General features: G+C 40.2%; 2 protein-coding genes across 10 annotated transcripts in view; one reads left to right on the top strand and one right to left on the bottom strand.

Moving 5' to 3' along the window:
• Positions 1 to 1,200: 1,200 nt before the first annotated feature.
• Positions 1,201 to 11,799, bottom strand: wdr5 (WD repeat domain 5). 3 transcript variants are annotated; one of them, XM_083564178.1, is made up of 14 exons: positions 11,595 to 11,799; positions 8,524 to 8,648; positions 7,895 to 8,003; positions 6,642 to 6,715; positions 5,161 to 5,250; positions 4,900 to 4,989; positions 4,727 to 4,810; positions 4,590 to 4,645; positions 4,444 to 4,490; positions 4,284 to 4,359; positions 4,137 to 4,170; positions 3,957 to 4,031; positions 3,770 to 3,857; positions 1,201 to 3,122 (listed from the first exon to the last, which is right to left on the bottom strand). In XM_083564178.1, exons 2-14 carry the CDS (start codon positions 8,602 to 8,604, stop codon positions 3,022 to 3,024), a joined length of 1,005 nt encoding a protein of 334 aa, XP_083420304.1. In that variant the 5' UTR covers positions 8,605 to 8,648; positions 11,595 to 11,799; the 3' UTR covers positions 1,201 to 3,021. The 3 variants fall into 3 exon arrangements, with proteins under 3 accessions (XP_083420304.1, XP_083420302.1, XP_083420303.1); XM_083564176.1 differs by having other exon boundaries at positions 8,524 to 8,658; positions 11,599 to 11,798; XM_083564177.1 differs by lacking the exon at positions 11,595 to 11,799 and adding an exon at positions 10,928 to 11,209 and having other exon boundaries at positions 8,524 to 8,658.
• Positions 11,800 to 15,707: 3,908 nt separating this feature from the next.
• Positions 15,708 to 21,402, top strand: part of brd3a (bromodomain containing 3a) — an 8,822-nt gene continuing 3,127 nt past the window's right edge. The window contains exons 1-8 of one of the 7 annotated variants that reach the window (XM_083563491.1): positions 15,708 to 15,861; positions 17,863 to 18,224; positions 18,309 to 18,446; positions 18,573 to 18,705; positions 18,809 to 18,999; positions 19,106 to 19,477; positions 19,583 to 19,711; positions 19,799 to 20,005. In XM_083563491.1, the coding sequence (XP_083419617.1) occupies positions 18,024 to 18,224; positions 18,309 to 18,446; positions 18,573 to 18,705; positions 18,809 to 18,999; positions 19,106 to 19,477; positions 19,583 to 19,711; positions 19,799 to 20,005 (1,371 nt within the window). In that variant the 5' untranslated portion in view covers positions 15,708 to 15,861; positions 17,863 to 18,023. The remainder of the gene's footprint in view (positions 15,862 to 17,862; positions 18,225 to 18,308; positions 18,447 to 18,572; positions 18,706 to 18,808; positions 19,000 to 19,105; positions 19,478 to 19,582; positions 19,712 to 19,798; positions 20,006 to 21,402) is intronic. The other 6 variants (XM_083563493.1, XM_083563492.1, XM_083563495.1 and 3 more) reach the window with 6 other exon arrangements.

Genomic DNA, 21,402 nt, shown 5'->3' with positions numbered 1-21,402 from the left:
AACTTAAGACGTGCCTGGACATGTGCTGGTTTAAGCAGGGGAACCTTCTTTGCCATGCATGATTTCAAACCATGACGTCTTAGTGTATTACCAACAGTAACCTTGGAAACGGTGGTCCCAGCTCTTTTCAGGTCATTGACCAGCTCCTCCCGTGTAGTTCTGGGCTGATTTCTCACCTTTCTTAGGATCATTGAGACCCCACGAGGTGAGATCTTGCATGGAGCCCCAGTCCGAGGGAGATTGACAGTCATGTTTAGCTGCTTCCATTTTCTAATGATTGCTCCAACAGTGGACCTTTTTTCACCAAGCTGCTTGGCAATTTCCCCGTAGCCCTTTCCAGCCTTGTGGAGGTGTACAATTTTGTCTCTAGTGTCTTTGGACAGCTCTTTGGTCTTGGCCATGTTAGTAGTTGGAGTCTTACTGATTGTATGGGGTGGACAGGTGTCTTTATGCAGCTAACGACCTCAAACAGGTGCATCTAATTTAGGATAATAAATGTAGTGGAGGTGGACATTTTGAAGGCAGACTAACAGGTCTTTGAGGATCAGAATTCTAGCTGATAGACAGGTGTTCAAATACTTATTTGCAGCTGTATCATACAAATAAATAGTTTAAAAAATCATATATTGTGATTTCTGGATTTTTTTTTTTAGATTATGTCTCTCACAGTGGACATGCACCTACGATGACAATTTCAGACCCCTCCATGATTTCTAAGTGGGAGAACTTGAAAAATAGCAGGGTGTTCAAATACTTATTTTCCTCACTGTATATATATATATATATATATATATATATATATATATATATATATATATATATATATATATATCTATCACTTTACTGTAAAGTACATGTGACAAGTAAACACATTCTATAACCAGAAAATCTGTTAGTGCTGGTAAAGCGCCCTCATCCAACACATTTCATTTGATCATTCATCCATGTTTTCACCTAGATCAGATGTTTGCTTAATCTAATTGCAGGTTTTTTTTTTAAGGGTCTGTATTTCACTCAGTCAATCCCCATCCCAATAAAGTGTACACATCTAAAATAATCAGCTGCCACACACACACACACACACACACACACACACACCTCTACAGCATTGATTAGAATGAAATCAGCCCCAGCTTCTAGTTCAGAGCATCATATATTGTTCACGAGCATTTTCAACATCGGGTAGATGCCAAAAAAAAAAAAAGTATCCATATTTTATTAAAAATTCATTGATACCAATTTATATTGAACAGATAAATTAAAATGACCAAATGCAGCTCGAACCTGTTTCACATAACCAGCTGAGTATTTACAGCATGATACGTCGACGTCTGACCTCGCCCCCAGACGCCGTCTGGACAAGAATCCTACACTGGTACAGGTAGAACAACAAAAAAACAAAAACAAAAAGAAGTACAACTCTGAGTCACAGGTCAAGTCCAGTTTCTCATGCCGCCCTTGAGATCACACGGAAACTCAACAGAGAAAGAAGAAAAGAAAGAGAGAAAGAACACAACAGAGATTGGATTAACACCAACTTTGAATGCGCAGGAAATTACGACACTCATCCACCGTTAAGAGCACTGCACACACAGCAAGACCACGAAGAGAGCGAGCTGGTTGAACCGAGAAGCTGGATGGAGGATAGACAAACCTGAGGCAGTGTTAAAGCCCACCTAAGATTTTTGGTCACGTTTTTTCACATATGCAACTAGAAACAGAAAAACTAAATCTCTCGTCTGAGCACTGAATAAACGAATATGCATGTTGCAGATGAACGAATGAATGAATGAATGCGGGTCTCATACTGATTCCGATAACCGATTGGAAAATTCTTATAAGTCAAACGAGCTAATCTATTTGACTTGTAACGCCAGAACCTCCATTTTTCATACAGGACGATCGGTATCAGGGCCAAACCCGTGTCAGTAATCATTCAGTTCCAGGAATTGGGCTTCAAAATGAAACCACAACACTGTAGAAAATCTCAAACACAAATCTGTGTTACTTTTTGGCTTGTGTGACGTCATTTATACAAAACCAAAAAGACAAAAACACTGAATGTTCACGGCATACATCAGGACGCATCATATAGGAAAACTTTCTGAACGTACATGAAGCGTCAGAAGGTTCGAGACAACACTTTCGGTAGAAAAGGTCTGAACGTTAAAAGAAAAGTCCGCCCTCAAACAGCAGAATTGGGAAAAGGAATAAAGGGCCGCTGCGTCGCTCTCGTTCAGTCGAGACGAATCTATCGGCTTGCACTCAAGCGGCATTGTGGGTAAAGCAGAAAAAGACCCACTGAACTGAAAATGACAACAAAAGTGAAAAAACAAACCTCGATTTATTCTTTTTTTTAAAGCGCTAAACGGAAAACTATCATCTCACACCGTGGCCTCGAAATGTGGAGCCGATTTGAATAAACTCCTCGGTAATGGCACTGAATCAGGCACATGATTAACACCGGCAGACGGAGAATAACCAGACCACACCAGAATGAGTGTGAGAGCTGGTGATTTTTCGACCGGACGCACACCGATGACTCGAATTAATATACAAAACCAGCACATTCTACAAAACAAAACAAATGAGAAAAGCCCGTTACTAGAAGAGGAAATCGAAGCCGCCTAGATCTACGAGACCAAAATATACACGTGTCAGCGCTGAGGAGTTTAATAGATCAAACAAGGGGAACAGCTCATGTTTACGTAAGGCAGAGTTATACATAAAGGGAATATTTTTGTGCAGACACGGTTTTTAAAACAAGTAGTATGTGCGTGTGTGATTTGTTTGTTTGTTTGTTTTTAAGTCTCTCTGCACCCACGTGCGTACGCCGTTGTTCCTGCAAAGACCAAGTGATGGACATAATCGGCCCGGCGTCGTGTTCCTTGTAATAAATGTCCTTCGTCGTCCCCCCAGAACCAAAAAAAGGGAAAAAAATAATACAAATGTGTAAAAAAAAAAAAAAAAAAGAAAAGAAAAGAGAAACAATAATAAAATAACGCCTGCGTGTGTTTCAGCTTAGCAGTCGCTCTTCCACAGCTTGATGGTCTTGTCGTTCTCTAGTGCTGCCGACGCAATGATGTTCTCTGTCGGATGGCAGGCGGTCGAGATCACCACATCTGGGAGAAGAGAGAAACGAGGCATCACATTAGATTAGATTTAGCTTCATCATTGCACGTGTTACTGTACATGGCAGCGAAATACACTATTTACATATGTACAGGTGAGGCTATAATATATGATAGATCAAAGTGTATAATGAATGAATAAACAAAGAAATTAACAATATGAGTATAAATAAACAGTGCATGGAAAAGGGCTTATAGTACAATGGACAGTGCACATGTTTATACTAAATCCTACAGAAACAGTCTGTTCACAGGGAAATGGGTGAGTCACATTCTAATTAGAGGTCGGCCGATACAGGTTTCCTCTGGTTTATGACGATATTCAGAAATCAATACATGATGCCGATTTTCTCCACCGCCTTCATCTCATGAAATCTAACGACTAATTAAATAGACATGATCCAGAAAATTGCTCAAATTAAACATTTACTGAACAACAAACGTTTCTCCAATCAGTGCACCATTTACCAGATTTTGGAACCCGAACCAACCTGTAGCCTAAAACTACAGCTGGATGAAGACTCAACAGTACAGTTCCGGAAAGTTAATCCTCGCATTCTCAAATCTTATTCTCATCCTCTCTATAACAAAGTCTTCTGTGTTCTGAATCACCATTTCTGACCATGTCGTCTTATTACCTGTGTGACCCTGCAGTTTCTGTACAATCTCCTTCGTCTGCAAGTTCCAGATGTAAACCATGTTGTCTTCTGAGCCCGAAACGATCCACTAAAAGAGGGGGATACATTTTTTTAAAATATTGCGTTCGTCATTTCCACAAAAAATAATCAAACATCTGTGTTTGTCTAAACCTGGAGTACGCCTCACCTTGCCACCTGTGACGGAGAAATTCGCGAATATGCAGTATTTCTCATTTTTGTGGCCGGTGTATGTTTTCAAGCACTATGAGGGGGGGAATAAAAATGAGTTAAATACGTGAAAGAAAGGAATCTTCAGCATAGTCCTAATTGATGTTTTCCAGAGTTAGAAAAACAGTATAGTCCTCACCTTTCCTTTGCTGTAATCCCAAAGCTTTAGGGTGCTATAAACAACATAAACGAGTATAAAATATTATACATTTAATCTCTATTCATAATGGCATTCAGGCTGACATTTCTAACCGAGCGGAGAATCAGCAGGAGAGCGGTTACTCACTTATCCAGTGTGGCAGCCAGAATGTATTTGCCATTGGGGGAAAACTTCACAAAGGACACAGGGGGGTTGTCGTCGTCTGAGGAAGACGTGCAGGGTTAAGCATGCAAAGCATGAGAGCCTCTAAAGACGTTCTAAGGATTATTGGAGTTCGAGAACTTACCGATGAGCGTTTTAAGGCACTGGCCTGATGCTGTGTCCCAAATACGGCTGTAACAGGAGCAACCCGAGCATCAATTATGTGCACAAACATGTAGATCAACCAAAAGTCGTATGAAGTCTAATGAAGTCTAATGAAGTCTTACTCACCACAGGCCATCGTAGCTGCTGGACACTATCAGAGAGCCATCTCTGTTAAAATGGACCTGAAATCACACGACAATGCAGTTTTAAGCATAAAGAACATGCCCATAACTGAAAGGAAAAACTTCCGGATGTTTACTCACCGCAGACACGGGGTCCGAGTGAGCCGGCAACGTTTTCAGACACTTTCCCGTCTTCACGTCCCATATCCGGACGCTCTCGTCGAACTGACGAAACGAATACATGCGGTGATACGTTTGTTCTGAATGAGCAGTTGAGGTTTGGAAGAAAAAGACGCACGAGGGAAAGTACTCACCGATCCAGACACGATGAGGTTGGACTGAGGGTTGAAATTGCAGCAGAACACATAGTTGCTGTGGCCCTTCAAGGTCTTCAGACATTTTCCCTAACGAATCGAAGAAAGAAAAGATGTCAGTAGCGTCCCGTGATTTTACACTGCTGTTTGTAATATTTACAGACGCCCATAATTTTTAGTGCATTCCCTCAAAACCTTCCCCATCATCCCACACTTGTGTTGAAAATAGTATGAGCTTAGTTTGAATCAGCAGGAACTTACAGAGCTGACGTCCCAGATCTTTAGGGTTTTGTCATCAGATGCCGAGACCAGGAGGTTAGAATCAGAGGACCAGGCCACGTCAGAGATTCCCTGTAGGCAAACAATCATCGACAAGAACAAGCCTCTTTTAAACCCGTTAGCAAATATTCAAACTTTAAGCTCAATAAGAAGAACCTTGAATTTGCTCCTTTTTGCACATTGATGAATGAATTCAAAATACACTACATGGACTAAAGTTTGTAGACACCCAACAGCAAGATTCATATATATATTTTTTTTTAACATTCCACTATTCAACATTTAGTCCCATTTCGCTGTTACAAGAACCTCCACTCTTCTGGAAAGATGTTCCACCAAATTTTGGAGTGTGCTTGTGGAGATTCGTAAAGTCAGGTAATGTAGGTGAAGAGAGGAGACCTGGGGTGCAGTCAGAAAGAACTTCACCCCAAAGGTGTTCACCAGGCAGGAGATCATTCACTCCCATGTAATATCTTCATGGAGCTGGATTTGTGTACAGAGACATGGCCAAGCTGGACCATCTTTGGGTCTCCTTGTTCAAGTGAATGTCGTTGGATGTGGTAGCAATATTTTCCAGTCAATTGTGTGCCTCCAACTTTGTTGTTAGAACCATGGAACACGATCTCAATAAAACCCAATAGTGCAGTTTAAGTGAATTTGGCTTTGGGATACTAAAATCAGAGACACAAAATCATTAACTAGTTTATTCATTGTTAGTTTCAGCTCTCGATACACTGATCAAATCCACATGCTGCTTTATTTCTGCTCATCCAAAGAAAACGCCGGATCTCTGTTAAACAATCTCGGTTTTAAAATAAACCAGTTAAAAATAATAATAATTTAGTGCATGAAAGTGCAGTAGTCCTCCTACATGTGTGCTGTGGGAGGCAATGACATCTAACATCTCTGTCACAACAATAATATAATAATAAGTCTACTCCGAATAATCAGCAGTTACCAGATATTAAACAAACGCAACAGTCAAATGTATTGGGACAACTAATATTTCCAGCCATATGTGGTTCTTTCCCATGGCACACATTTGAATTTAAACTAGGAAAGTCAAACCTGTTCCATAAAAGCCAGCTCCATGAAGATCTGCTTTACATGGGTCGCAGTGGGAGATCTTGAAAGGCTGCCAATAAAGATCCAACGTCAAACCTATGAACACCTTTGGGATGCCGAGTGCACCCCCAGACCTCCTCCTCACTTCACCTACATCAGTAGCTGACTTTGCAAAAACCCACAAATCGACATAAGCACACTTCAAACATCTTCACAGAAGAATTGGAGGTGAATCGAACAGGAAATGGGGACTAAATGTGGAAAGGGATTTTCCCAAAAAACACACCACGCCAATTTACCAGACGTCCGCAAACATTTGAGTGCTTCGCGAACACTCGTGACTCGTGTTTAACGCTTGAAAACGTGTGTACGAAGAACACAAGTAAGCTTCTACTCACAAGCTTGTGTCCGGATATTGTCTTCTCGAACTTCCCATCGTACGCACCCCATATTTTGATAAGTTTATCAGCAGCTGCAATAAAAACAAGGACATCCGTGATTTCACAAACGGTGACAAATTAGTTACAAGAATCCTGTAAAGTGCAACTGTAAAGAAACAGGAAACGTAAAAAAAAATAAACAAACAAATAAAACACTCCTTTACCCATTTACCTTTACATAAACACACCAGTGATGAAACTATGGTCTTTGTTTACATTTTTATGATGGTTTTATTGAGTTCTTATTAAAACTCAACCAAAACAACAACAACAACAACAACAGAGCCGATCGGTCAACACACACAGCATGCGTTTAAACATCAATAACGATACAACAACAACGTGTTATTAATATGAGAAAGTGACCACGGAAAGGCAAAGGGCAAGTCAAAGAAAAAGAAAAAAAAAGATGGAAAAAGAACATTAGTCGAGGGCATGGGTTTTGTTTGTTAAAAAAATTCTGCTTTGTTCTGCAAGTCATAGATAAGTTTTTCCAAAGGGAGAAAATTAGCCGAGATGATGACCATAGGATGAGTATACATTTCTTTAGCCAACTAAGTAATGAAATTTAATAAAAAGTGTGGACCAGGAGAGAAATCTAACGACGTTTTACACTTTAGGAAGTACATACTTGGAGATATAGTGAATTTTCTAGCCTGCTTTTCAGAACCAGATCATGTACCTCATGCCAAAAAGGTTAAATAGGCAGAAAGATCCTTTTCATTCCAGGTAATAAAGTTTAGGAAGTCCTGTGTAAATCAAAGTGTTTTTAAAGATTGCTGTGCAAACTGGAGTGTTAAGGTGCATGCTGTACTAAAACCACAATACTGCACAGGTCACTTTAAAAACAATTCGTTTTTCCTACAGTCCCAAAATAAATGTTCCTTTTTCAGATTTACATTTAAAACACCGCTGAGTTACTTTTGGGTACATTTAAACGAACACAATTTCCCTACACAATTGCTTTGATTCATTGATTAACGAATAAACACTCTGCACCCCCATAAAACACACAAATGGACCTAAAAAGCGAAGAAGAGCTTTTACTTTCCTCCAAAATAATCAAGAGGTCATGAAGCCAGATCGGTGAATCGTGTAAAAAGGCCATTCAGATGTTCAATTCCATGTTTCCAAAATAAAAAGTCATTGTTAGCTTGTGGGGGAAATCGTTATAGCGATCGACTCTACGAAACACAGATGAAGTTACTCACACGAGCTGGCCAGCCATTCTCCACTTGGACTGAACTTGACAGAGGAGACCGCCTTTGTGTGGCCGGCGAGGGTGAACTTCAGTGTGTAGTTAGGCTTTGCGGGTGCAGACTAAATCAGATTCAAAACAGAAAACAGAGCAATGAGATGCAAAGACACAGTAATTACAACATGGACACAAGAGCTCACCACTGTGTACACCTCAAATCCGCTGTTGTGTCAGCCGTGTTTACACAAAACACCGCTGCACTACCACAAGAGTACCTCACACTGTCCCTCACACTGTACTCTATGTGCTGCTGGAATATGTGAATTTCCCTTTGGGGTGATTTAAGTGATCTCTATCCATCTATCCACATGGTACGTACATACTTATTATAATATAACAATGTTATAAAATATTCTTCAAAAGATAAACACGGTGAGAAATAGGACCCATAGAAAAGAAGAAGATGAAACTGATTAATACCGACACTATTAACGAGGCCATGTGACATGCAAGGTTTTCATCTCTAATCACACATGATCCTGACACTCAACACATAAACCAAGATATATACAGGATGTGTGTATGTGTGTGTGTGTGTGTGTGTGTGTGGTATTGATTACACATCAAGGGACAGTTGCTTACTTTACTCTGACTGGCCGAAGCAGCGGATGCTGTCGGCGTTTTAGTCGCTTCAGTCTCTGGCTTCTTCTCTTCACTTGCCATAGTGAGCGAGGAGCAGGAGCTGGGGTTAGAGATGCAGCTTCCACCTCAGCTGGACTAATAAATAAAAAATAAAAATAAAAAATAATAATAATATACATACTTATTAAAATATAAATATAAATACATAAATACCATTAGGGGGCGCCACAGTAAATTATCCGTCTCCAATCCCCCCTGTCCCCCTTTCAAATTAACTACCTGCATGTCTTCCCTCACCACATCCATAAACCTCCTGCTTGGTCTTCCTCTTTTCCTCCTTCCTGGTGGCTTCATCCTCAGCATTCTCCCACTGATATACCCCATGTCCCTCTTCTGCACATCTCCAAACTATCTCAATCACACCTCCCTCACCTTGTCTCCAAAACGTCCTACATGCACTGTCCCTCTAATAAACTCATTTCTAATCCTGTCCATCGTCGTCACTCCCAACGTAAACCTCAACATCTTCAGCTCTGCTACCTCCAGCTCCACCTCCTGTCTTTTACTCAGTGCCACTGTCTCTAATCCATACAACATCTCAGGTCTCACCACAGTCCTATAAACTTTCCCTTTCACTCTCACAGATACTCTTCTATCACAAATCACTCCTGCTATCACTCTTCTCCACCAACTCCACCCTGCCTGCACTCTTTTCTTCACTTCTCTAACACACTCTCCATTACTTGCACTGTTGACCCCTGATACCTGAACTCCTCCACCTTCTCCACCTCTTCTCCCTGCAACCGCATCACTCCACTGCCCTCCCTCTCATTTATACACATGTATTCTGTCTTACTCCTACTGACTTTCATTCCCCTTCTCTCCAGCGCATATCTCCACCTCTCCAGGCTGTTCTCCATCTGCTCCCTACTCTCACCACAAATAACAATATCATCTGCAAACATCAAAGTCCATGGAGACTCCTGTCTGACCTCGTCCTTCAACCTGTCCATCACCACTGCAAACAGGAAAGGGCTCAGAGCCGATCCTTGATGCAGTCCTCCCCCTTGAACCAGTATGTTGTTCCTACTACACACTTCACTGCTGTCACACCACCCTCACACATTTCTCTACCACACCAGACCTCCTCATAAAATACCACAACTCCTCTCTCCACCCTGTCGTACACTTTCTCCAAACCCACAAACACACAATAAAACTCCTTCTGACCTTCTCATCAACATTCTCAATGAAAATAATGCGTCTGTGGCGCTCTTCCTTGGCATGAAACCATACTGTTGCTCACAGATAACTTCATGGTGTGACTGATTAACTTTATTCCCCTGTAGTGCCTGCAGATCTCCTTTATTCCTAAAAACCGGTACCAGCACACTCCTTCTCCAATCCTCAGGCATCCTCTCACCTTCCAAAATCTTGTTAAACAAGCAAGTTAAAAACTCCACTGCATCTTCCCTAAACATCTCCATGCTTTTACTGGTATAAATACATAAACACAAAGTACCAATTAAGCAACCAGGTTTAACTTTGATGATAAACGGATTAAAACAGCGTTTGCAAAACAAAGTCATTGTACATTTCTCAGTCATTTTGTAAAACTGGATTGTTAAATCTAAAATGTTAATATATTGAGTTTGTATCCCACCATCTGAAATTCAGTTCTGAACTCAAACAAATGAACAGAAATGGAGAAACACTGATTATTCAGATCCAAATCTGAAAACTGAAGAAGTGACAACATTCGATATCGAACATCGTATTCAATACAGCAATCAAACTGCATTTTAGCTCAATCGAGGGGGAAAACTAATGCAAAACCCTGAATCGATGAGGAGCTTATTTACATGACTAACAAATAATGAGGACTTTACAATAAAAAGTTAAAACAGATCAATAAAAAAATAGACAGATAAAATCATAATAGACAGAGATATAAATACAAAGATAGAAAGCTAAAAAGAAAGTAGACAGAAACATAGACAAATTAATAGCTATATAGAGAGATCAACAGACAGATCAACAGACAGATCGACAGACAGATAGACAGACAGATAGACAGACAGACAGACAGACAGACACAAAAATATAGTCACAGATGTATATTGAGATTGACAGTTAAGACAATAAGGAAAAAAATGATAGATTGATATGCAGCGAGATGGATAGACAGACAGAGACAGGGTTTAAAAAGGACAAAGAGAGAGACAAAAGATGGATATGCAGACAAATAGACAGACAGACGTATTAAAAGACAGAAAGCATGAATTGGACAGACCAAATCACATGTCAGCCTTTTTTTATTATTATTATCGTCTCCTGGTCGTTTAAATTCATCCATATATCTAATAGAACATTAATAAGTATATACAATGTTTATATTTTATACCTGAATGTGGAAAGTTTATACTTGACTGAATAAGAGGCGGAACAGATCGCTAGCTTAGCATCATTCTGCTCAGATTACTGCACAACCATGCTAGCTATGCTAATAGTATCCAAACATAAGAAAATATAAACAAGCCAGTATTACACAGTTAACTATTTATCCAAACATACCTTATCAGAAAAATATAACATTTACCATAGTAAAATACTTAATAAATTGTATTCTAATTAAGCAGACAACATGGGGAGCACTCATAATTAGCTGGCTAGCAAGCAAAACGAGGCCCAAACGGGCTGTGTCTTAAATAACTCTCTGCTCCCTCTTTATGCGCACTGCACCGTCCTTTAAAAAGAATGGCGTGTGTGCACTTCAATGAAGCGCACTGGATGCGCAATCGGAGTCTATTGAGATTCAGCCGAAGAAAAACGCCGAAAGAACACGTTAAGGTTAGCTTATTAGCAATCAAGTCGAATGAAAGCGACGACAAATCGCAATGGAATCAAACACAAGGTTGTTTAATCGGTTAGAACAGAAATAAAACATTTATGTTTTTATGTGCATTCCTGTCTCCTGAATCCAGTGTGGAAACTGGTTTCTCTGTACACACTGCAAAAAAAAATGCTTTAAAATCCATTGAAACAATGCGAAATCCTGAGGAAAACTGTACTCACCCTCCAAATAGGTGCTTTCTAAATCCCCGAATGAAGCACAGGCGTTTCTTGTGGAAGAAATGCAACCAGAATGTGTAAAAACACCACGTTTTTGTGTTTACATTGAACAGGTAAAAAAAAACCGTGCAGGCTTTTCATGGAAGGAGTCCAGGCGGGGAAATGTGGCGTGGAGGTCTGTTGTGCGCATGCGCAAAGATGGAGGCGCTCAAAGGCAAAAAAGAAAGTCTGCACCGCTTTTTCAGTACACCAGCATTTTTTATGAGGGTATAAGATAATAAAAAATTAATAGGTATTTGCTACTTTTTGGTATTTGGTACTTTTTAAAAAAAAAAACATACTACAACTAATGAAAGTATTTGTGTTCATCTGCAACCAGTGAAAAGCATCATGATCAAAAAACAATGTTTAGTCTGACTGTTGTGGCCATTACTATCAAAATTAGCAAAATTTAAATCCAAAGTTAAAATGCAAAACAAAAGACACAAACTAAGTTCAGAAAGACTGAGATGAATTAAAGCCAATCAGTTCCAGTGAAACATCCGATCGCTGAGGATGGAGCCACCAGGAAGAAAAAAAGATGAAGGCCAAGAAGAAGGTTTATGGATGTGATGAGGGAAGACATGCAGGTGGTTGGTTTGAAAGAGGCAGATGTAGAGGACAGGGGGGTATGGAGACACACAGTAACACACAGTGCAATCCTTATATATTCCACCCATCGTTTTTTGTTTCCCATCTATTACCTGTTATTATTTTTATTATTATTAACTGTATATATAAGTTATATAAGTTGTGGCCTGGTCATGACACTCTAGCAGAGGAACCATCTCAATCCTGTCCATGTATTCTGACAAATTCTTGACAAATCACCTCCTTAGAAGTTAAAAGCAGGTTCAAGAAAGAAGCAGCTTGAAGCACTGATGCTCCAAACATGTTGATTCTAATCACACATTCATCACATGCTGTGAATATACTGATTTGTAATACACAGACGTGGAAAAATAATAAAATCTTCTACTCAAGTAAAAGTACTGTTACTTCAATAAAATTTTACTGAAGTAAAAATAAAGTCAAGTCAAGAGGCTTTAATTGTCATTTCTACTGTACACAGTGGTACACAGTACACAGTAAAAAACGAGACAACGTTCCTCTGGAACCCTGGTGCTACACTAAACAACAACACAACACAAAGCTACGTAAAGTGCATTGAGTGCAACCAAAAGTTACTGGTCTAAAAAATCTACTTGAATAAATTAAATAGTAGTGAAATTCAAATGTTCTCACAGTAAAAATTTACTACTTTTTTAACAGCAGGCATGGTTCTTCAGGATTCTAGTGTAATTCAGGAAGGACAAGAAGATATAAATGTTAAACTGGTCGTTTTTTTAATTGAAACGGCTTTACAAATTAACGTGCAATAACTAAAACAATGAATAAAAAAACCCCACTACAGTCCATGACTTGAGTCTAATGTGAGTTATGCACTTTCAGGTGCAATCTGCTCTAAAATATAACGCTTCATTCATTTAATATGACACTGGTCATATAGCTAGCTTAATTGTTCTAGCGATAATTTTGCCCCAAGGGCGTGATTTTTTTAATTCCTTCGCATAATTTTTATGTTGTTGTTTTTTTTTTTTTCTTTATTCAGTAATGGAAATGATTTAAAATCCAATTAAGTACAATGCTGCAAACAAAACTACAGATTTTAAAAACTACTTCAAAACGAAGAAGTATGCAAAACAACTACTTAATTACAGTAACGCGAGTAAATTGTGACTTTCCACCTCTGGTAATACGTGATAGAAACACAAAAGTTTCACCACATGGCCATCTCTATTTCACCCTCTTTGTCTTTACACCTTGTAAACCAAATGGTCTCGAAGGGGTATTAATAGTTTTCTGCAAACTTGCCTCATTTGTGTACAACTTGATATTTAAAAAAGCTACAATTAAATATATACATCTATATATAGGTACTATAAAAATATGAAAATATTCCTGTCTATCTGTTTTCCAAGTCAAATTGTAAGCATTTCAAGTCAAGTCAAGTCAAGTTTACTTCTGTAGCGCTTTTCACAACATTGTCTCAAAGCAGCTTTACAGAATTTAACAGTGAAGATGAATGGTGTGCATTTATCCCTGATGAGCAGCCGTGGTGTCTGTGGCAAGGAAAAACTCCCTTAGATGTTATGAGGAAGAAACCTTGAGAGGAACCAGACTCAAAAGGGAAATCCATCCTTATTTGGGTGACATCAAGAGTGTGATCATAAACAATACAGAACACTGGAGAGAGAGAACTAACATGAGTACTGGAATGTAAGATTATAAGTAATGTTCTTTCTACAGTCTTATACAGTCATTACGGTTATAAAACTAGGAGCTACTAAGCAACTCATAAAATAGCTCAACATTTGCGATGATCACAGATTCAACACTAGTGTGATGTGCTTTCATGCAAAGCAGTTTAAGTGTAAAAGATATTCAAACACTAACTGTAGCTGAAATTGCTGTTAAGTTGCATAAGTGTGTTTTTGGAGGTCAATAGATGAGGATATTGTGTCAGTTTTCTTTTCTTTTCTTAATAACAATCCTCCCATTGCCCCGTTTTTAATACAAGCAAACCCACATGGGATCAGGAACCCTGATCTACACCACCGTGCTCGTCTCGTAGATCGCTCACAAGCCAAGCCGAGTCTCTGCAGTTACTTATTGTGTGAGTTTTACAGCTGTATTGCATTCTTGAATCGCTCATGTCCAGTCTGCATTACTTCTACCTCTGTTTTTTTTTCTTTGAACATCACACGAGAAAAATAAGTAAGAAAATAACCCTTTGGTCTTTTGGCTTCAGGGACTGATTATGAAGATTAACATTTATGTTCATGTATTAAACTCTATGAGCAAATAAATCACAAAGCATGTGTAAAATACTTCAATATAAACACTTTTAATGACCTGTAATGTTGCTTTTAATGACTAGTTAAAACACATGAATTCAAATACAGATTTACCAAACAGTCAGCTACACATCTTATTATTAACTTTGATTTAATAATGTTGAAAAAAGTTTTTTTCAATTATTATGACCTTTATTGAGTCAATTTAGTGTCTGAGCTCATAACTACTGACTCTCCTTTTCAGACTCGAATGCAAAGGAGTTACATACAGTTAATTATTACATACAGTATGTTTTTTATATCAGTATTCATTTTACAGTAAATCTGAGGCTTCGTACTTCTTGCAGGTCTCCTTTAGTGTAAAACAATTTCTCTTACAATCGCAGAACTTTTTAATTATAGGAAAATACTCTGAAAACATATACTATAATAGTGTATATACCTACATGTTGATTTATTTAATGGATTTAATAAAAATAAAAGTTACAGTGTGTTAAAAATTTTGTTTATTTTATAACAATAGTTAAATAGTTAGCAATTATCATTAATAATTTATTTTCTGATTATTAGAAGTGTTATTATTATTATTATTAATATTATTATTATTGTTATTGTTATTATTATTATTTTGATCATTATTGTTGTTGTTATTGTTATTATTTGTTCCTTTGGAAATAAGGTATAATACTAATAGTTGACATTAACTATTTGTGATCCCTACCATATTATTATTATTATTATTATTATTATTATTATTATTATTATTATTATTATTATTTTGCAGTTGTATAATTCATTTCTTTTAGTTTTATTTATATATATATATATATATATATATATATATATATATATATATATATATATATATATATATATATATATATATATATATATACATACATACTCTCTAGAGGAAAAGAGAGAGAGTTACATTCATAATTAAAGTTATATTTTATATATTAATTATTATGTAAAATAATATATATATTGTATATATTTAACATATTAAATAAAGAAAAACGGAGCATTTGATGCTTGGCAGCCTGTGCACCTTTTCGCACCTGTATTTCCATAAGTCCCTCCCCCGTTCTCGGATTGGTTATCATTTTACATTTGCGCTCCCTGATTGGTGGAGCCTAAACCGGTGAGCCAATAGCAGCAAAAAAAGGCGCACGCTTTGCCCGAAATATGGGTGCGAAAAAAAGGCGCCAAGGCGCATGCGCAGAGCGCGCCTCGTACCTCATCGGTGTATTGCCCGTAGGAGCGAACCCGCATCAGTCTGTCCCAGGCTGCAGTCCATCCAGAGCGGCGACCCGAGTGACGGAGCGCCTTTCATTTCGCTTCTCACAGCGCTGCGATTTCCACGCAGGTAAACGGTGACCGCGTGAAAAATCTGCATCCGCAGGGGGTTCATGTGTGAGCGTGTGTACGGACGAGTTAGCGTGCTGCATCGGCTGCTGCTAGCATTGTGTTCAACACAAAGCTCCGAGTGCGACTCGGGGGGGGGGCAGTTCCACAGCCTGCTGGGGCACTTCTACTCAGTTTTACCCTCCCAATGCACCGCTTTTATTACAACCCGGAGTTAAACGCGTACCTAACGGGCGGAATCGTCTCCGTTTGAATGATCCGCGCTTCACACGGCATCGCTATGGACTACATTCGCTAGCATGCTAATGCTAAAGCTAACGCTTAAGCAGCTCGAGTCCGCCCGCCATGTTTTGATGTATGTTTGCTAACAAGCGTAGCTCCTACACTGAACCGCGTTGGTTTCTCATTTTTATTTGTGACCTTTTTATTTATTCACATCTAGAACGCTTTTTAATTTCAATTTATCCCGATACTTTTAATGATAAATATTTAATTTGGTCATAATGGTCGTGTATGCACAGTGCTAGGCTAACATGCTAATACACAATCTTTCCCTCCATTCTACACCAAACATGTCCTTTTTGTAAATTCCGGGACATAAAATCTTTACATTTTTTATTTAGTCAGGTTGATCATTTTAGTTATTAATATTGATTTACCTCAGAGTGAGAGGTAAATGGAGCCGAGTTCGGGGTAACTTAATGCTAAGTATCTAATATTATTATTATTATTTAAATATATATATATATATATTTTTTTTTTTAAAGTCTTTGTGTATGCTTCTGAGAGGGATTCTAGATTTGAATATTTGTGCATGTGTTTTCCTTCTTTTTTTATTATTTTAGACAGTCTTGTGTGAGATGGAGTTTATAAGCTAACAGTGTGTTAGCCAGCAGGTTTACGCGGGAGGAGGACTAACTTTCGTCCACTCACTGCACACCTCGGTTGATTCACTGGCTGCACTAGGGTTATACCTGCCGAATCCGGCTCTCCGATTGGTTGTTTTTCGTGCACCCGCGCCGTTTGGAAGTAGTTCCGGTTCGAATTTAAATCACAGGTTTATATCAGTGCGCATCAGTTTAAATTCAGGTTCTGGTTAAATTTTCTCTCACATGAATGAGGTGAACAACTTTATTTACATGTCACAGTGCTCTCGGGTTTCACGTGACTGGTCGCATATTAATACCTCCACTGATATCTGCATGGGTTACTGGATTGCGATGGAATGAGCGTGCACGTTCTGTAACACGTTTTGCTTGAACGTTCATTTGCAGGCCCTGGAGCTACTGTTAAAACTCCTGTGACGACCTCGACGTATCGAGATCCCTTCGCTGACGTAACACTTATTCGCACAAGCTCGTGGTACTCTGTGGTGCAGCAAAGGTACTTGCACCCCGCAGTTGAACTTCTGTCGGCCCCGATCTGCGAAGTCGTGTCACGTGACCGATAGGAGCCTGTTCAAGGGCTTCTCAGAGTTGCTGTGAGGTTGTTTCTTGTGGACTTCCTGTGTAGCCGAGTTGTGATTAATCGGCGCCTTGACACACGTTTCTGAGGTTTCGAGCTGTTATAGGTTACGTGACATGAGTTCGGACATCGCCGTTCACCACCTATTTGTCAATTTTTTTGAACTGCCAAACTCGCGGGTGCAGCAACACGCGTGACTTCGCATCACAGCTTGAAAAATGGAAGGGAGTTATGTTAGACAGCCTGAAATGTTCTCAGAGTACACCGGTGTTAAACCCTGACATAGCTGACTCTGCTGGTGATGTCACAGAAGAGCGAAGCGAAGAAATATACACATTCTGTAATGTGCTCTATACCTTCTATAATTGTTTTTCCTGTAACTGTTCGTTCACTGCCCCACGACTGCCGACTTTTTGATTAACGTACACTTTTCGCTGCATACAGATGAAGCAGATGGAAAGGTATTGTTCATGACTTCCATCAATTCAAGACCATAATCCAAAAATGTTCATCCTGTTTTTGTTTCTTGTGTCTCCAGAGGTTACAGGGTCAGGTCCTGCAATGGGATGTAGTCCCTCTCGGATGAGCGAAGCCAAGAGACGAACCCAGAGAGAGCATCTGTCCAAACCTGTACAGTAGCATCAGATTTGCGCAGAGCCGCCAAGCCGACTGAAGCAGCAGCTCTGCCGTTAAACCGAAATGTCGGATGTCACGTCACCAACTCCAGAACCTCCTCAGATCGTCAACCCTCCGCCTCCCGAGGTGACGAATGCCACTAAACCCGGCCGCAAGACCAATCAGCTGCAGTACATGCAGAATGTCGTGGTCAAGACTCTGTGGAGGCATCAGTTCGCGTGGCCTTTCTACGTGCCCGTCGATGCCATCAAGCTCGGACTGCCGGTGAGTGTAGCTAAAATTATACCGCATAAACAATCTTCAGTGTATAACAAACAGAGGGTAACAAACGAGTAACATTCACTTTAGGACTATCACAAGATAATAAAGAATCCAATGGACATGGGCACCATCAAAAAGAGGCTGGAGAACGTGTATTACTGGAGCGCCAGTGAATGTATGCAAGACTTCAATACCATGTTTACCAACTGTTACATCTACAACAAGGTGAGCAGTGGGAAGTATTCAGTGGGAGGTCCCACAGTGGACCTGTAAACCAAATCTTTTTTTTTATTTTATTGATTTTTTTTTAAATTCCAAATGCTTGGTTCTGATTTTCTCCTGATTGATTAGCCAACCGATGACATCGTATTAATGGCTCAAGCCTTGGAGAAGATCTTCCTGCAGAAGGTTGCTCTGATGCCCCAAGAGGAAGTGGAGCTCCTTCCGCCTGCTCCTAAGGGTAAAGGACGCAAACCTGGACTAGGTATGTCAGTTTGGAGGTTGTACAGCGATTGATGGTGTGCATACATTTTTTACTTAATTTTTTATTCCCTTTGTGTGAATGACAACATCTTTGTTACCCAAAGCAGGTCAGCCGGAGGGAACCGTGACTTCTGGCTCGCCAACCTCTGCCTTCCCGGATGCCACTTCTCCAGGCTCTCAGCCTCCGGTTATTTCTCCTCCAGTGCCTGCTGTCACGCCCAGCACACCCCCTGTACAGAACACACCCACCACCCCCATCATGCCCGGCATGCCTCCCTCGCAACCCTTTGGCAAGGTGAGTGACGTGACCGAGAACGAACACGGACGTCCCCCTTTTTTTTTTTTTTTTTTTTTTTTTTTGGTGTCCATCTGATCTCTGTGTTCTGTCTCCGTTTTTTTAGAAGAAAGGGGTCAAAAGGAAAGCGGATACCACCACACCCACTACCTCCGCCATCACGGCCAGCAGGAGCGACTCTCCCACCCCTCTATCCGAGAGCAAGCAGGCCAAAGTGGCGATGCGAAGAGAGAGCACCGGGCGACCCATTAAACCACCCAAAAAGGACTTGGAGGAGGTCGAAGCGGGTCAGCAGGGAGGCAAACGAGGTCGGCTCACCGAGCACCTCAAGCACTGCGACACCATCCTGAAAGAAATGCTGTCCAAGAAACACGCTGCGTACGCCTGGCCGTTCTACAAACCCGTCGACGCCGAGGCGCTCGAACTGCACGACTACCACGACATCATCAAACACCCCATGGACTTGAGTACAGTTAAAGTATGTAGTAAATCTGGAATAGAAAACTTTATTTGTTTCAAGTTTTTGTTTTTGTCTGCCTCATTAGGGTATAACCCTTGCATTTTTTTTTTATATCATGTACAGAAAAAGATGGATGCTCGGGAGTACCCAGACGCACAGAGCTTCGCCACTGATGTGCGGTTAATGTTCTCGAATTGTTATAAGTACAACCCTCCCGATCACGAGGTCGTCGCCATGGCACGAAAACTGCAGGTCAGATTTTGGACACACGTTTGTATAATGCAAAATAATGTGAAGTGGTTAGTGCAGGCATGAAACCTCAATTTGCGTATGACACAGGACATGTTTGAGATGCGCTTCGCGAAGATGCCAGACGAGCCGGCGGAGGTGAACGTGGCGGGCGCAGCTGCTGCAGCAGGCGTGGTCAGTAAAAGCACGGCGAGCAGTGAAAGCAGCGCCGATTCCTCTAGCTCGGACAGCTCTGACTCCGAGGAGGAGAGAGCCACTCGCCTCGCCGAGCTGCAGGAACAGGTGGGTGCGGAACAGGTGGGTTTCACAACAAGGTCTTAACTTTTACAGGCCCGACATGGGTCCTGTTGCAATTTTTTTTTTTTGTATTTTGTATTTTCAGCTTGATTTATGCTTTTGGTTTTCGCTTCACTTTGTCAATCAAGTGCCAGTTCACACCATCTACTGCATGTGCTGAAATTTAATCTAATGTCCTTATGACTATGTGGTGAGCAATATGTTGTTTTTATTTAAACGCCCAAACGGAGGGTACCAGCAAAACAAACCCCTCTCCCTTGCAGTACTTCAGTAAAAGCATGAAATGATCTTAACCGGTCGGCTACAATTGCATACAGCTGTCTAATTGTTTAGAATGTATAGCTGTACAATAGCATCATGTAATGCTGTTGCCCCATGTTGTATACACCGATCAGGCATCACTTTATGACCACTTTATGACCAGTGATTAGCACTGATTATCTCATCATCATGACACCTGTTAGTGGGTGGATTTATTTATTAGGCAGCAGGTGAACATTTAGTCCTCAAAGTTGACTTTGAAATCCTCTGAAAATTTTTTCCTGCTTTTCACAAGTTTGACAAATTGTGCCGTCTAGACGACTGGTTTAGAGCATCTCCATAACTGTAGCTCTTGTGGGCTGTTCCTGGTCTCCAGTGGTCAGTATCTATCAAGTAGTGAGATGCAGCAGAGGCTTATGCATGATGATGCATGTTGGGAGCAAAGGCTGGTTCGTGTGGTCCGATCCAACAGATGAGCTCCTGTAGCTCAAACTGCTGGAGAAGTTCATGCTGTTAATGCTCGACGGGTCAGAACTGTTTTAGCAGCGAAAGGAGACCAACACAATATTGAGCAGGTGGTCATAATGCTTTGCCTGATCGGTCCTATCTCTAACTGCTCTGCAGACAGGAGAGTTTTACAGCCTCTTCATTGTTTTAAGATTAGATTCAGCTTGTTAGCAGCGCTGCATGTTAATTTTAGTTTCTTCATTTTTATAACCCATTCAGCTGGAGCAGGAGCAGAAGCAGGATTAGGAGAGTAGTCAGGCAAGTCAGATCCCGTCCAGCTCTCTGTCAAAACTCCCTCTGACTCTACACTGCAGCCACATTCAGCTCAGGGAAGAGAAAGAGAAAGCAGGATTGCACCGAGATAAGATGCATGCAGGACATCTACTCCTACTATGAAATATTTCTGTTTCTGCAGCAGCTTCCGGAAGCAGAGGGAATATTATTGTTGAGTGAGAATACTCAGTTACTGCTGTTTTATGGACACATTAAAGCTTTAGTTTAAACAAGTTATTAGTTTGTTTTACTGCCATTTTATTTTTTGTTTCTTATTTGATTAAACAGTTTTTTGAGTGTCAATAGTCCTGTGCACAGGATTGTCAAAGTTAATCTTTATATCCTTTTAAAAGCTT

Source organism: Silurus aristotelis (genome assembly GCF_946808225.1).
Source record: "Silurus aristotelis genome assembly, chromosome: 16".
NCBI lineage: Eukaryota > Metazoa > Chordata > Actinopteri > Siluriformes > Siluridae > Silurus > Silurus aristotelis.
This window is presented reverse-complemented; position numbering and strand designations above follow the sequence as displayed.